The 14,810-nt window shown below is 40.0% G+C and overlaps 1 protein-coding gene across 26 annotated transcripts in view; it reads right to left on the bottom strand.

Annotated features, from left to right (window-relative positions):
• The window catches only part of dst (dystonin), a 281,394-nt gene that overhangs the window by 184,106 nt on the left and 82,478 nt on the right, over positions 1–14,810 (bottom strand). For 25 of the 26 annotated variants that reach the window (XM_031903049.1, XM_031903050.1, XM_031903043.1 and 22 more), the window contains one exon: positions 10,793–10,854. In XM_031903049.1, coding sequence (XP_031758909.1) covers positions 10,793–10,854 — 62 coding nt within the window. Of the gene's footprint in view, positions 1–10,792; positions 10,855–13,519; positions 13,605–14,810 lie in introns of those variants that run through there. The other variant, XM_031903055.1, reaches the window with a different exon arrangement.

The following is a 14,810-nucleotide window of genomic DNA, read 5'->3' as shown; positions in this document are numbered from 1 at the left end:
CACATATAGCAGCAGTCCTTGTAACATCTGGAAAGGTTGTATGACTACAAGTTAGCAGGTATAGTAGACTGTAACAACTAATTTTTTGGCCTTTTTAAGATTGGCAGCTGGTTTAAGACGTCTACTTGATATAAAAAAACAAGACGTGGAAAAAACTGGTTTAGCAGCCACTAAATACTGGCCTCAGAGCAGCTAAAAAATCATCTTAAGAGAAGAAGCATCATCAACAATGGTATGTATCATAATATCAAACAACTAGGGATGCACTGAATGCACTTTTTTGGATTTGGCCGAATACCGAACCGAATCCTAATTAGCATATGATAATTCGATTTTGGAAGGGTTAAATCTGGAGAAAATGTTCAACTTCCATGTTTACGTGACAAAAAGTAATTTGATTTTTAGGTTTTGGATTAGGTTCGGCCAGAGGCATGGATTTGGTCGAATCTTGGATGAATCCCGAACCAAATCCTGGATTTGTTCCATCCCTACAAACAACAAATGATTTTTAGTTTATAAACAAGCCTATCAATCTCTGTCTGACAACAAAAATATTTCCGGTTCTCCGACAATCTTTAAAAGCAAGTAAATGCCCTGGAGTGCAATATGCTGGTTTTTCAGCCTCCACAACAATACAAAAAGTGCTGTTATAAAACCCCATGAAATTATATTTCAGAGTAACAAAAACAACTGCCAAAAATACTGTTCTGTATGAAATAAGATGTTTTATCCATGGTACCAAACAGCCTTTATTTTTTTTTTAAATTTGAAGCCCCACAATAAAACATATTACAGATTTAATACATTTTTATTTCAAAATTGTGGAAACTACTGTAGTGAAATTCTAAAGTGCAGAGTAATGTAGGTTTTCTTTATAACATTGTAACATAATCTGCATATAGGCATTAGAATCTACAGTCTGAAAATGAATATTCTGGGAAAACATTGGACTGTATTAGTACTCAGTACTCTAAATTGTTCAAGGCTAGTAGTATTGCCAATGCAAAAGATACCTCTTTTATTCTTACACTGCTATCATTGATCATCATTTATTTATATAAGGCCATCTAGTTAAGCAATCATTTTCAAAAAGGGTCTTAGAATTAAGTTACAAAAAATGATTTTTTGCTATATACCAGCAATACTGGATAACAATATTAAAATCATTTTAACATCATCCAACAGAAAGACAGAAACATGAATTTTAATAACATAATACAGCATTGCTCCACAGTAACCCAGATTCAATCAGATCTTAGATTTTGCTGTCTGGCCTACATTGGACAGGTCAATGCCACGTCTAATAAATACATGTTGCAGGGCAGCACTGATTGTGCTTAAATTAGACTGCAATCAGTTCGGCCCTGCTAGCTTGATTTTTCAGATGTATCCCTGAATTTTCAAGTGATCTCTTCCCTCTGTCAACCTCTCTCATTCTAGGGCTTATTCAATAACACAGTTACCCCATAGTAGGAAGATGTGTCAATGCCTTTTTTAGTGAAGAAAAAAAAAAATGAATAAAGTAATTGTTGGTTATCCCAGATGTTCATACCCAAAAGAAGAGTATGATAGTGCCAGCAATTCCATAACGCATTACATAACCGCTTCTAAACCTGGGTGATCTTTACTAGGTTATGACTAAATGTATGAAATTCCAAAGAGATGTGGAATCTAGGATAAACAATTATTTAGCTTGTTACCTGGCTTGCTATGGTCCACTAGAACTGGTTACACCAGAAATTAAACATATTTTATACACATTCAATAATTATTTCAACATCTAAAACCTGAATAGCAGTTGCTGTGGTAACTTAGCACATTATGGATTAAACTATACTTCTAAATCAACATACAGTATTTACAATGTAGGGTACCAGTACACTGCAGTATTTTAAATGCACATAAATCCCTTTGTCCTTTAAAGACAATGGAGCATGGTAAGATTTGTCACCCACATTTAAATCTGCTCTACCGCAGGCTCCAAATCTCTTGAAAATTGCCTAACATTGCCTAACACTGCAATTGTCGAAAGTAAAACATATTACTTGCGACAATCTGGCCGAATTGTGGGAAATTGCCTCCCTTCGCATTTTCTCAGGGCTAACCGAGATTGCCATAAGCAATAAGGTTTACCTGCAGCGACTGCAATGTTAGGCAAGGCATTTTCACACAGAAGTGCAGACGTAACCACAGGAGACAAATCTTACCATGTGCCATTACCCTTAAAGGAGAAGGAAAGGCTAATAAATAGTTAATCTCAAGCTGCAGGCATACCTCCAGTTCTCTCAATAGTGCCCTTAAGTCTCCCCATATTTCACCTGTTCAGAAGATCTGAAGCCAAACGGGAAGAAAAAATGCTGAGCTGTGTAAAGAAAGTTCCCATAATGCCACACTCCTGCACAGACACGGAGACCAAGTGAACATGCTCAGTTAGTAAGACTATGGGGCTAATTTACTAACCCACGAATCCGACCCGAATTGGAAAAGTTCCGACTTGAAAACGAACATTTTGCGACTTTTTCGTATTTTTTGCGATTTTTTCGGCGTCTTTACGAATTTTTCGTTACCAATACGATTTTTGCGTAAAAACGCGAGTTTTTTGTAGCCATTACGAAAGTTGCGTAAAATCGCCCGATTTTTTCGTAGCGTTAAAACTTACGCGAAAAGTTAAGCCTTTTTCGTAGCGTTAAAACTTAAAAGGTGCAAAGTTTCGCGTAAGTTTTAACGCTACGAAAAAAGCGCAACTTTTTGCGCAAGTTTTAACGCTACGAAAAATCGCCAGATTTTACGCAACTTTCGTAAAGGCTACGAAAAACTCGCGTTTTTATGCAAAAATCGTATTGGTAACGAAAAATTCGTAAAGACGCCGAAAAAATCGCAAAAATACGAAAAAATCGCAAAATACCGATCATTACGGAAAAAACGCAATCGGACTCATTTCGACCCATTCGTGGGTTAGTAAATGTGCCCCTATGAGTCAGCTTCCTGCTGATTGGCTCAGATCCACATTCCTAAGGGGGGGGGAGTGAGTTCTTAGCATTCTTAAGGGAGGGGGAGCAGGAAAGAGCAGAGAACAGAAAGCTGCGTGTCTGTGGCACAGGAATTACAGACACAACTAATCTTTTTTCAGAGAAGTCAGTGCAGCATTTCTGTGAGTGCTTATGGCTGTATTTACATAGACCTTTCTGATAAAGCTTACTTAGTTTTTACCTTTCTCCTTTAAAGAAAACGGAAATCCCTATTTACTTGAGGGGGACACAATGTTAGCAACCCCTCAGTGAATGTAACTTAAGATAACGTAATATGCAAACCAAAATGCAATACAGGTATGGGACCTGTTATCCAGAATGCTCGGGACCTGAGGTTTTCCGGATAAGGGATCTTTCCGTAATTTGGATCTCCATAACTTAAAGGAGAAGGAAAGGCAAAGTCACTTGGGGGTGCCAAAATGTTAGGCACCCCCAAGCGACTTAAATCGCCTACCTTTTACCCCGGGCTGGTGCCCCTGTTCGGAGAGAACAGCACCAGCCTGGGATAGCAGCAGCGCTTCCTTCTTCCTGTTCGCTCGCGCGCGCATGCGCAGTAGAGTGAAAAAGACAAACTTTAACAGGCATGTGCCTGTCGTGGGGTCCCGGCAAAACTAAGCCGGAAGGAGGAAGCGCTCGCTCGCAGGTACCCCGGGCTGGTGCTGTTTTCTCCTAACAGGGGCACCAGCCCGGGGTACAAGGTAAGCGATTAAAGTCACTTGGGCGTGCCTAACATTTTGGCACCCCCAAGTGACTTAGCCTTTCCTTGTCCTTTAAGTCTACTAAAAATCATTTAAATATTGAATAAACACAACAGGCTTGTTTTGCCTCCAGTAATGATTAATTATATCTCAGTTGTGATCAAGTTCAAGGTAATGTCTTTATTACAGAGAAAAAGAAAATCATTTTTAAAAATTAGAATTATTTGCTTATAATGGAGTCTATGGGAGATGGCCTTTCCGTAATTCAGAACTTTCTGGATAATGGATTTCCGGATAAGGGATCCCATACCTGTACTAGATAAACTAATAGCAGTAAATATGTCAGATGGGGCAACAGATCACACTGGGTTTATCTTTTGTCATAAATTGCCCAGCTGACACGTTAGCTACTATTATTTTGCTTTTAACCTTACATTTGGGTTTGCATGCTATTCTTTTGAATCTTTCTTTATTAAGTCACTATATTTCAAGCAATGACTATTTCATACATTTTTATCACAGCTAGTCTAGTGTTATATGTTTGTGTATAAATGGCCTATATGCTTAAGTACAGGTATATGGGGCCCACATTTTGTAACTGCCCCACAGGAGACAGAAGGGGAAAAGCTGTAGAGAATCTTGGCACACTGTCTCTTTTGAAAATCAGCCCACAACATTCTAAACCACTGATGCCCAGCAGGTTTCCCATGGATGCTGTCTTTCTGAGATCAGATGTAATCCCAGTGCTATTTAAAAAGAAAATAGGGTACTTGATTATGTTAACTTATACTGTTGTGCATTGGCCTTTTGAGAAATCATGGGCCACATGAGGCCACTGAAATCTCAAATGCAGCCCATAGTTTTCTTGCTTTTAAAAGGAACAAATGTTTAAACAGATATGTTGTAGATTTATCATATTTACATTTCCATGAATGGTTAAATATAATTCTTATTTTATTTCATTGTGGCTCAATTTGATTGACACTATGTGAAACACTAGCAGACCACTAGGAAAAGAGGCTTGCAAACCACAAAATGTGTTAATAAAAATAAAGTCATAGACTTCTGTCAAGTCACTCTTTTCTTAAACCATTTGCCTTACAATGTAAGGCTGACTAATTTTAGCTCTGGCATAAGGAACTCTGAGTTTCCTTAACATTTACTTCTTCTGATGTTATGGAGAAAAAACCTTATTTATAAGCAGTGTCTTTATTCTATTTGTTTTTCTACAAATGTAAACTAGTTGAAACCTGTTATAAAGCACTGGGGGCCTGATTCACTAAAGTTTATCGCACGCTTTTTTGCGGTAAAAAAGACGCAATAATTTCACCATAGTATTATCACGTGCGATAAATCGCCATTTTCGCATGCGGCTAGTTTTACCGCATGCGTTAATTTCCGTGCTGAAAAGAATACGATCGCATGATTCACTATAACTTTTGCGCTATAAATATCGCATTCGGCTATGCGAAAATTAACTCCTACTACAGGCAGGCGAAAAATTATAGAAAAGTACAGTAAATGAGTTTTTGCAATAAAATATGGACTTACAGTGTTATTTATTCAAGTGTGTGTCTTCTTACTCAATTACTTAACTTACTCAAGTCTTGGCATGTATGGAATTTCGCTACTAATATACAGTACTATAGCGGTGAATATGTTGTCCCCAAAATATACTGTACTGTAGTGGCGAATATTTTTTTCGCGCAAAATACATTACTATGTATATTTTGGCGGTTTTTTTTTTTTCGCGATTTTGTAATCTCGCGAATTGCGGACATTTTGTGGCGATTTTGGAATCTCGTGACATGTGCGACTTGGGGCCATTTTGTGTCATTAAGGCTGGAGCCACCAAACTGAGAGGAGATGCCTGGGGTTTCCGACTTGCTACCAGGGGAGAGGCGCTATATTATCAGCGTGCTCCTGCGTGCAGGATATGACCACCCACCGCCGGGGGACTTAGGGGTCCACGAGAGGAAGAGGGCAATCCTGGACGAGCTAAGACAAGGTTTGCTCGCCAGGTTTGCCCTTGATGTGGGCCCCCACCAGCTCCGGCGTCTGTGGTCCGACCTTAAGCGCAGGAGCCCAGAACTGGTCGCTGAAATTAGAGAAGGTAATTATTGTACTTTATTATGCTTTTACAGTATACGTTCAGTAAAAGATTTAGCAAGTAATTTGAACTAAAGGTACAAATGTCAGAAATGTCAGGGATGATGAAAGTAACATAGTAACATAGTAAGTTGGGTTGAAAAAAGACATATGTCCATCACGTTCAACCATAATGCCAGTGAGGAACTGAAACGTTGCTCACAATAAACCTCTGAATATTATTTCACATCTTTGTGACTCCTTGTCAAAATCCTGTGTGTGCCATCACCCCATGCCTCTCTAGATTTTGTTTTGCCATAGGCACCCAGGTATTATTGTTCCTTATGGTGTGCAGCTTCCCAGCACTTCCTATTATATATATATATATATATATTTATATACACATCTATTTTCAAATACATATGCATAAATAATGCAGGGGGGAAGCAGCAGGGAGCGGCCCATAGTGTGAGTCATTTGTGGAAGGGCCACAAATGTTTTAGGGGGCCCTGGCTAACAATGTATGTGTGTCCTTTGTATTGATGTGAGGGTTCACAGGGGGAGGGGCCATTGGGGGTGTGGGAGGAGGGGGGCCCAAAAAATGTTGTTGTGAGGGGCCCCGTTATTTTTGATGGTGTATGAATGTATATATATATATATATATATATATATAATATATTACACAAAATAACATCTTGCAATACTATTTCACAGAACTTCAGCTGGCGCCTCCTCCCCAGGCCCAACCCCAGGCCCTCCAGGCTCTACCGGCCCCAGCGGCCCAACCTCCTGTGGCCCATCCACCGGCCCCCGCGGCCCATCCACAGGCCCCCGCGGACCAACTACCGGCCCCAGCGGCCCGACCTGCGGCCCCAGAGGCCCAAGAACTGGCCCCAGAGGCACAAGAACTGGCCCCAGGACCATTGGCAGAAGACCCAGAAGAGGCCTCCGAGGCCGAATATGCCCCCGAGGCCCCAGGGTCCCCCGAGGCCCCAGACCCCCCCCCCTTCTTTCCTCCCCCAGTTTCCCCCCAGGCCCTTGGGTTCTCCCCCCAGGCCAAGCGCTGGGCGCCAGGTTCTCCTGCCGGACCATCAGTGCAGGAGGACCTGGCCAACGTGAAAGCTGAGCTGGCCCAGCTCCGGGGGGAGGTGGCTCAACTCCAGAGGGACATGCGAGAACTCAAGGGCAGCAAGCCCTAAGTTTTTTTCACCCCCTTTTTTATTTTATTATTTTAAGTAAAGTTTTTATTTTTCTACTTTTGAACTGAGTAATGTGTCATTATTTTTCCTTCCTTGATATGGTATTCTATACGTTCATGTAGTTTCCCCTACACTCTTACATTTATCAGTAACAGCATCAATATGCTATATGGTTTAAATGTTTGCAAATATTCTGCCAACAATTTAGTCTTTAGCCCATTTTGCTGAATAGTAAAACTTGCGTTAATAAGTAGCGTATTTTCTGGCGAGTGTGATAACTGCCAATCCAATGTTTTGTTGCCAGAATAATTGCAATATTATATTTGTTCCCATTTAATTAAGTGCCCATAACATATTTGCCATTTATTCTGTGTCTAAAATCTCTAACTTAATTTAAGCCACTTTAGCAAACAGACCCCCTAAGTATTTGGCTAAATATTCTTAAATGCCCCCCCCCCCCCCCATTTTATTATCTCTAGCACTTCTTTTTTTTTCTTACTTATGATTTTTATAATTTTTGGGGGGGGTTTTTGCAAATAAACTTTTATACAGCACCTCTCTAGCACTCTGTGCTCTCCCAGGGCAAAATGTCGCCATTTTTATGCTGCCGATTGTTACAATTAGCGCATGCGATAAATAGCCTGCATGCGGAAAATACCCCGCACGCTATTTATCGCATTGAAATACCGCGCGTAAAAAAACGCGAGTATGCTTTTAGTGAATCGTGCGATAAATCGCCAAAATTAAGACGCGGTTAAAATTTTAGCGCACAATAAAAATAGCGCACGTTTTATCGCCCTTTAGTGAATCAGGCCCTGGGTGTCTAATCAATCCTGTTGTTTTTTTTAGCGGTCATGGATACGCTGATTGGTACACAGCAATAAAATATCTTGAAACACTGCTCTCCAGTGGCCAAATGATTATTAACAAATGGTAGAACACTTGTCTTTACCAAGCAATAAACAAGCTACTCAATTTTTCAATTCATATTCAGTGAATAAAAGAAACACTAGTGCAAGTGCTTTTGTACAAGTAAATACATTCAATAATAGGCTTATCTACTGATAAGTCAAGTACTGTCAGCAAAGTAACAGAAGTAAAATTAAACCTATGTAAAGGAAAATGAAATAAGCAATTCAAATTAAAGCCTTAATGACATCCTAAATATCCACTTAATAAAAGAACAATAAGCAACAGGCACTAACCTGAACTTTTAAAGCGGTTTTATTCTTACAGTGCATTGATAAGTTGTGCTTGGAGGTGTTGAGTATTCTTGCTAGAACAAGACTTGAACTGAAGCATGTCTACACACCTTACTGGCCCACTTCACATGCCATGTTGTGTGCCAAATACACAGTCTGCATACAGATTACCCACATGCTACATTAATTAATACTGATTTTTTTTGTATAAATATTGCAGAACCATTTTCAATATTTGTTTATACTGTTAGGGAGGAAATAAGCATGTTCTCAAGTACTGAATGTGTAACATGATTGTTCCTACAATACCAAGTAATCATTAATTAGACTCTTGCAATGTTAATTATTCATTCACTAAAGGTGGCTCTGACAAGTTTATACAAATGAAATGCTTCCAGTGCCTGCTGTTCAACTGACAAGTTGATGCATACTTGTATCTTGTTTCACTTTTGTTGTTCTACACCAAACAATAAAACTGTTGCACATGGTTAGTTACTGCAAGCATCCCTACTTTTGGCAGCAGCTGTGTTAAGTTTAGTTTTCTAAAGATACTCCTCATAAAGAGGTTTGTGCCATAAGGAAAATCCATTAGCCAAGGTAGCAATGTGTAGATTTGGTTATGAAGTTTGCCCAGAACCACAAGGATCTGTTTCAACAACGAGCCCACTGGATACACAAAGTATGCCCAGAGTGAATATCTAACCTGCTGGTGCCATTTCCTGGAGCATCGTTGAGGCATAGGTTTGTTCAGATGTAAGAAAAAGAAGAACTAAACCATAAAAACAACAGAACCACTGTGCGAACAAAGCTGTAAAGTGAATCTAAATTAATTACTAATCAGCCTTATATTGTGACTTTATATTGTTTATACAGTATACTGTGCGTCAGTTCCTAAGCACAGAGCATGTGCAGTGAATCAGAAAAGAAGATGGGGAGCTACTGGGGCATCTTTGGAGGAACAGATCTTTCCTGCTAAAGGACTCTGGTTGCCTTAGACTGATACCAAGTTTAATAAAATATTGTGCAGCATTTCCAGCCTACTTTGTTAAGCTTTAATTATTCTTTAAGCTAACACGCATTCAGATCTGGTCATGTGTGATATAGATGAACTCATCATCCATCATAATAATTATGGTTAACTGTGTGGTGAAAGTAACCATTTAAAGTCATTTTCTCTTTTCAATGGACTTAGGTTCTATAATATAAGAAATGTTTTTGTGTCTAGTTCATGTCCTGCTTACAGCTTACATTACTAGATTAAATGAGAAGGAAAGGCTTCTAAATCAACATACAGTATTTACAATGTAGGGTACCAGTACACTGCAGTATTTTAAATGCACATAAATCCCTTTGTCCTTTAAAGACAATGGCACATGGTAAGATTTGTCACCCACAGTTAAATCTGCTCTACCGCAGGCTCCAAATCTCTTGAAAATTGCCTAACATTGCCTAACACTGCAATTGTCGAAAGTAAAACATATTACTTGCGACAATCTGGCCTAATTGTGGGAAATTGCCTCCCTTCGCATTTTCTCAGGGCTAACCGAGATTGCCATAAGCAATAAGGTTTACCTGCAGCGACTGCAATGTTAGGCAAGGCATTTTCACACAGAAGTGCAGACGTAACCGCAGGAGACAAATCTTACCATGTGCCATTGCCCCTAAAGAAAAAGGAAATCCCTATTTACTTGAGAGGGGCACAATGTTAGCAACCCCTCAGCGAATGTAACTTAAGATAACGTAACATGCAAACCAAAATGCATTACCAGTATAGGACCTGTTATCCAGAATGCTCGGGACCTGGGGTTTTCTGGATAAGGGATCTTTCCGTAATTTGGATCTCCATAACTTATGGAGAAGGAAAGGCAAAGTCCCTTGGGGGTGCCAAAATGTTAGGCACCCCCAAGTGACTTTAATCGCTTACTTTGTACCCCGAGCTGGTGCCCCTGTTAGGAGAAAACAGCACCAGCCCGGGGTACCTGTAGCGAGCACTTCCTTCTTCCGCGTTTCTTCTGCCGGCAAAATCCCTGGGCCGGTGCATGCGCACTAGAGTGAAAAGCCGACTTCTTTGTTAAAGTTTGGCTTTTCACTCTATTGGCATTCACAAGTGCGAACCAGGAAGAGGAGGCGCTCGCTGCAGATACCACAGGCTGGTGTGGTTTTCTCCTAAAAGGGGCACCAGCCCAGGATACAAGGTAAGAGATTAAAGTTACTTGGGGGTGCCTAACATTTTGGCACCCCAAAGAGACTAAGTCTTTCCTTCTCCTTTAAAGGTACATGTATACAGAATCTAATGAAAAAAAGGATGCTAACTCTTAGAATATGTATACATTTGTGTATTTTTATCTGTATCATTACTTGTAACTTGATTCAACATACAGTACTATATACAGTACTATATACAGTAGGTGCCTTTAGCGCTAAAGCTACTCAAACTACAAATCCCAGCATCCTCTACCTCTGAATATACAACAGGCTTTGCTTGTGCTAATCTTGTAATGTAAAAAACAGAAATGCAGTCCAAAATCATCCAAACAAGTAGTAAAACAAGAACAAAAAGTTGCCATATTACATACCTTCATAAGGTGCTGATTAATCCATTTTGTAAATGTCTTTTTCTGTACTTTATCTCTTTCATCTGCAAATAAATAAGGAGAAAAAGACAACAGAGTTACCAAAGGTTACATAAAGTATGAAAAATCGAATGAATGAATAAATGAATGTAAAAATGCAAGATAACTGAAAGACTGTAATGAATGATATGTTATTTGTTTCACTTGCAGTTATTTGGTTCACTAAGGCTAGTAGTGCCACACGGGCTGATTTTTGGTCTGTGGATAAGCGCAAGTCAAGAATCCGCCCCTCCGCTTTAAAAATCTTCAATTTGTGCCTGCACTTGGAAGCACTGTTTAAGTCCGAGTGCAGGCAGACTCAGCTTATTTCAGCCTAAAGCATACTTGAGCAGTCTCCAGATGAAATACGCTGTGTGTGCCTGCACCCGGGCCGAAGCAATGCTTCCAGGTGCACTTGCAGATTCCTTTAAGCATAGGGGCAGATTCTCAGACTGCGTTTATCCACAGACCAAGAATACACCCAAGTGTGGTTGGTCACTTTCTTATCACATAAATAGGAAGCACCACAAGTAATAACGTGGGGTAGTCAGTTATCAGTGGGAAGAATCAGTGTAATAAAAGGCATTAAGTGTGCATTAAACTATAGCAACCAAAAAAATATTTGTTTTTAAACAAGTAACCCCCATAGTCTTTCTAGATATGTGTGCTGGTTAAGAACTAACGTTGGTATACACAGGCCAATAAAAGCTGCTGATAGACTGGGACAAATATCACCCAGATTTTAATTGGGCAGGCTTAGAAATCCTGTTGGGGCAAGAAATGCATTGGATTATGGATACAGCCCTCGTCCTGACAGCCTGCATCCCGTCAATGAGATCCAACATCACCCAGGGTGGGCATATCGGCAACCTCGCCAAACAAGGTCTCACTAAATGTTGGATCATATGAAACTATAGAGCTAGAGGTCCATTAATCTTACACAGAACCTTTAGTGACTCACAATCTATTCATAATATCATAGTCTCAATACAGAGCATGAGGGGCTGTTGGCGACAGGAAAGATAGAACTGATTGACTACTGCATGTTTCACCAAGCAAATAAAAAAAAAATTAACAGTCACTATTTTGAATCCAAAACTGCACAATAAAATCTAAAATACATGATAACATATTTCTGATGAATTTCAGCTATGTTTTCTGAAATGTAACAATGACCATAAAGAAATAGTAATAAATGTTAATATAGAGTAAATGGTAATATCTGATGATATAAAGTCCCTCTAAACTCTCTAAAGACAACTGCAAACAAATATCCAGGTTCCAGATGCTGGGAAGGCAAACCTCCAAAGTGTTCCAGTTTAAGCAGCACAGACCAGGATCTAAAGCCTGAACTGGGCCCAGAAAGTGTTTATGGTCAATTTGAGCTTAACTGGATTTGACCAAGCAGATCAGGGGCGTGGCCTAAATCTTTTTAATTTTCCATTCATTAATGTTAAGAGGTATGAGGCCCATGAAGAGGGCTTTACTCAGATTTTGTTCCCATACTCCTAAATAATTATAAGATTAGCTCCTACTTACATATGTGAATTTTAATCAAAATAATACCTGACGCAAACCCATCCCTACCTAGAGCTTCTTATTCTGCATGAGTAAAGCAACTAGTAAATAATGTCCAAATGAGTAAAGCAACTACTAAATGAGGTCAAGAGTTTGTGTGTTCTTTGTCATTTGCTTCTCTAACATGAAATTTAAGATGGAATTTTCAGTTTATGGATTTTCATAAAATCATCATGATATGAATAAGTGGCTGAGCTGTTTGGTGAAACAGAGATGCTCTGCAAATATACAAACAGCATCATCCAGTGACTGATTTGGTGAGTGTATGGGTTCAGTGACTGGCCCAGAACTGCATAGGCCCATACTTCTATGTAGTGATTGTTCAGTGATTCTATGTAGTGATTAACCTTGTTTATTAGGTACTATGCATGTATGGCAGATCAGAGCAATACAGCTACCCGTGGGTGTACCCCAATACGGCACATACCAGAAGCATGGCAAAGTGGGCTGATAGTGAGATTTCCCTAGTTTACACAATAGTACTAGGGTCAGTGACAACACAAAAGCAGATGGATTATGAGTCTAGGTTTGTTTGTTTTTTATCACTTTAAGGTAACTACTCCACCTGTCCATCTTTCAGTGCATCATTCAAACTCACTCTCCAGAGCAAAAGGAAACCTGCAGCCCTTCCTTAATTAAACTACAACTCCCAGAATCCCACTGACAGCTTAACAATGTCTGGGGTTATGTGAGTTGTAGTTAATCAACATCTGCAGGTTCACAAGTTGCCCGGCACTGGCAGAACGCTAGAGGTCATGGAGACCAACAGAGTCAAGTGCTACTACATAAAAAAAAAATGTTAAAACCCCAAAACAAATAAAACATGATCTTTAAAAACACTGTCACAGTTATACAGAAGGCAAAAAAGCATTTCCTCTTTTAAAAGCATTAAATATATGTAATAATAGAGCTTCCTAGCCCACAATAAATTGAAGCTCAAGCTTCATTCCCAAAGGGTTTCTCAGTTTAGTGGCAAGCCTAGAACAGTGCATGGCATAGACTGACACATCCAGCACAAGTGTAAACAGTACAGGGCTGGGCACAGCTTGAGCCACACAAAACACATGCACAGCATAATCAGCACATTAACTGCAAAGAAAGCCACATACTGACCCAAACAGCACATCAGGGTAACCAGCACTGCCTTCAGTTCCTTGTCACTACTATGAAGGTGCCACATCATTGTTCCCTATACTTGTTGGTGTCAAACTGGATTTAGCTGTGCAGTGAGGGGTGGAAAGTCGGTGCCTACAGTAACTCCTCCTGAGGGCTGAACAGTGACACCCATTTAAAGAACGAACACAGGCAATGTCTGTGCTGCTGAGTCTTAAGCTGAGCACAGAGGATTTGCTATTTATATGTATATTATCTTACTTAACGTACCTGGAATAACATGAGCTCAGAAGTGCCTTGTTTACAATACAGTAGTGTATAGATGGGATTTAAAGTGGCCATTATAGGCACTGTAAAGTGACTCAGTTCACAAAATTATGCAAGGCTGTCAGATACAGTGAGAATGGGTTCACTTATGAACACAGTGCATGCCAGAAAGGGCACTTTTTGGAAGCAATGGTTTGTCCATAATGAGCCGCTTTTCCCAGAATCCCAGCATCACTGTGGCTGCATACCAAGTTCCATCCAGCACAAGTGCATACAGTTTTTCCTAAATAACTAATTACATTGCATTGTTTTAGGAAAAGGGTGCAGGTTTGGTTATTATTTGCAGACTGCTATGGCATCACTTCCGGCATGCATTGGTAATAAGGGTATTTACACACTATTTGCTTGGCTCAAGTCCACAGCTCTTGAGACAAACTGCTGGTGAAACACTGGAGCTTCTTAAAGGCTGGCAGTTATTCATGGGTTCCCAAGCATCACTGAGTACACTTACACATTATTCACTAGAGCAGGTGGGTCAGGTGCTGCAGTGTTCCCACAAGTACTACCAAGTGCAAGGTGTGTGTATAGGCGCAAGTGCTTTTAAAAATGGCTCTAATGTAAGTGCAATTTTGTGGCCATCTTAGCACACTGCACTGGTTAAGTTCAGAAAGGAGCAAGATTTTGGCAGGGATTAATATTATTTCCTGTGTGATTTGTATGTTTTATTTAGGAATTCATCCCCCCAGTACTGTGATGCTTTCAGCAGTGGGCCAACCAGGAGTTGACAGAAGTGTCTGCCTATGTATGGATACCTTAAATGTGGCCATACACAGCAAGACCCTCCCATTTGGCAACCTTGATTAATAATGAGGGGATTTTTCCCTGATATGTCCACCTACAGGTGGTCAACATCTGAATAATCCAATTGTTTGGTTTTGACAGGATGTAGCTCATTGGGGTAAGGGATCGAAATCTGGCTGACTTTCAGCCAGATATCAGCTGGGTAGGCCTGTCTGAGGGCCCC

Source organism: Xenopus tropicalis, chromosome 5 (assembly GCF_000004195.4).
Source record: "Xenopus tropicalis strain Nigerian chromosome 5, UCB_Xtro_10.0, whole genome shotgun sequence".
NCBI lineage: Eukaryota > Metazoa > Chordata > Amphibia > Anura > Pipidae > Xenopus > Xenopus tropicalis.
This window is presented reverse-complemented; position numbering and strand designations above follow the sequence as displayed.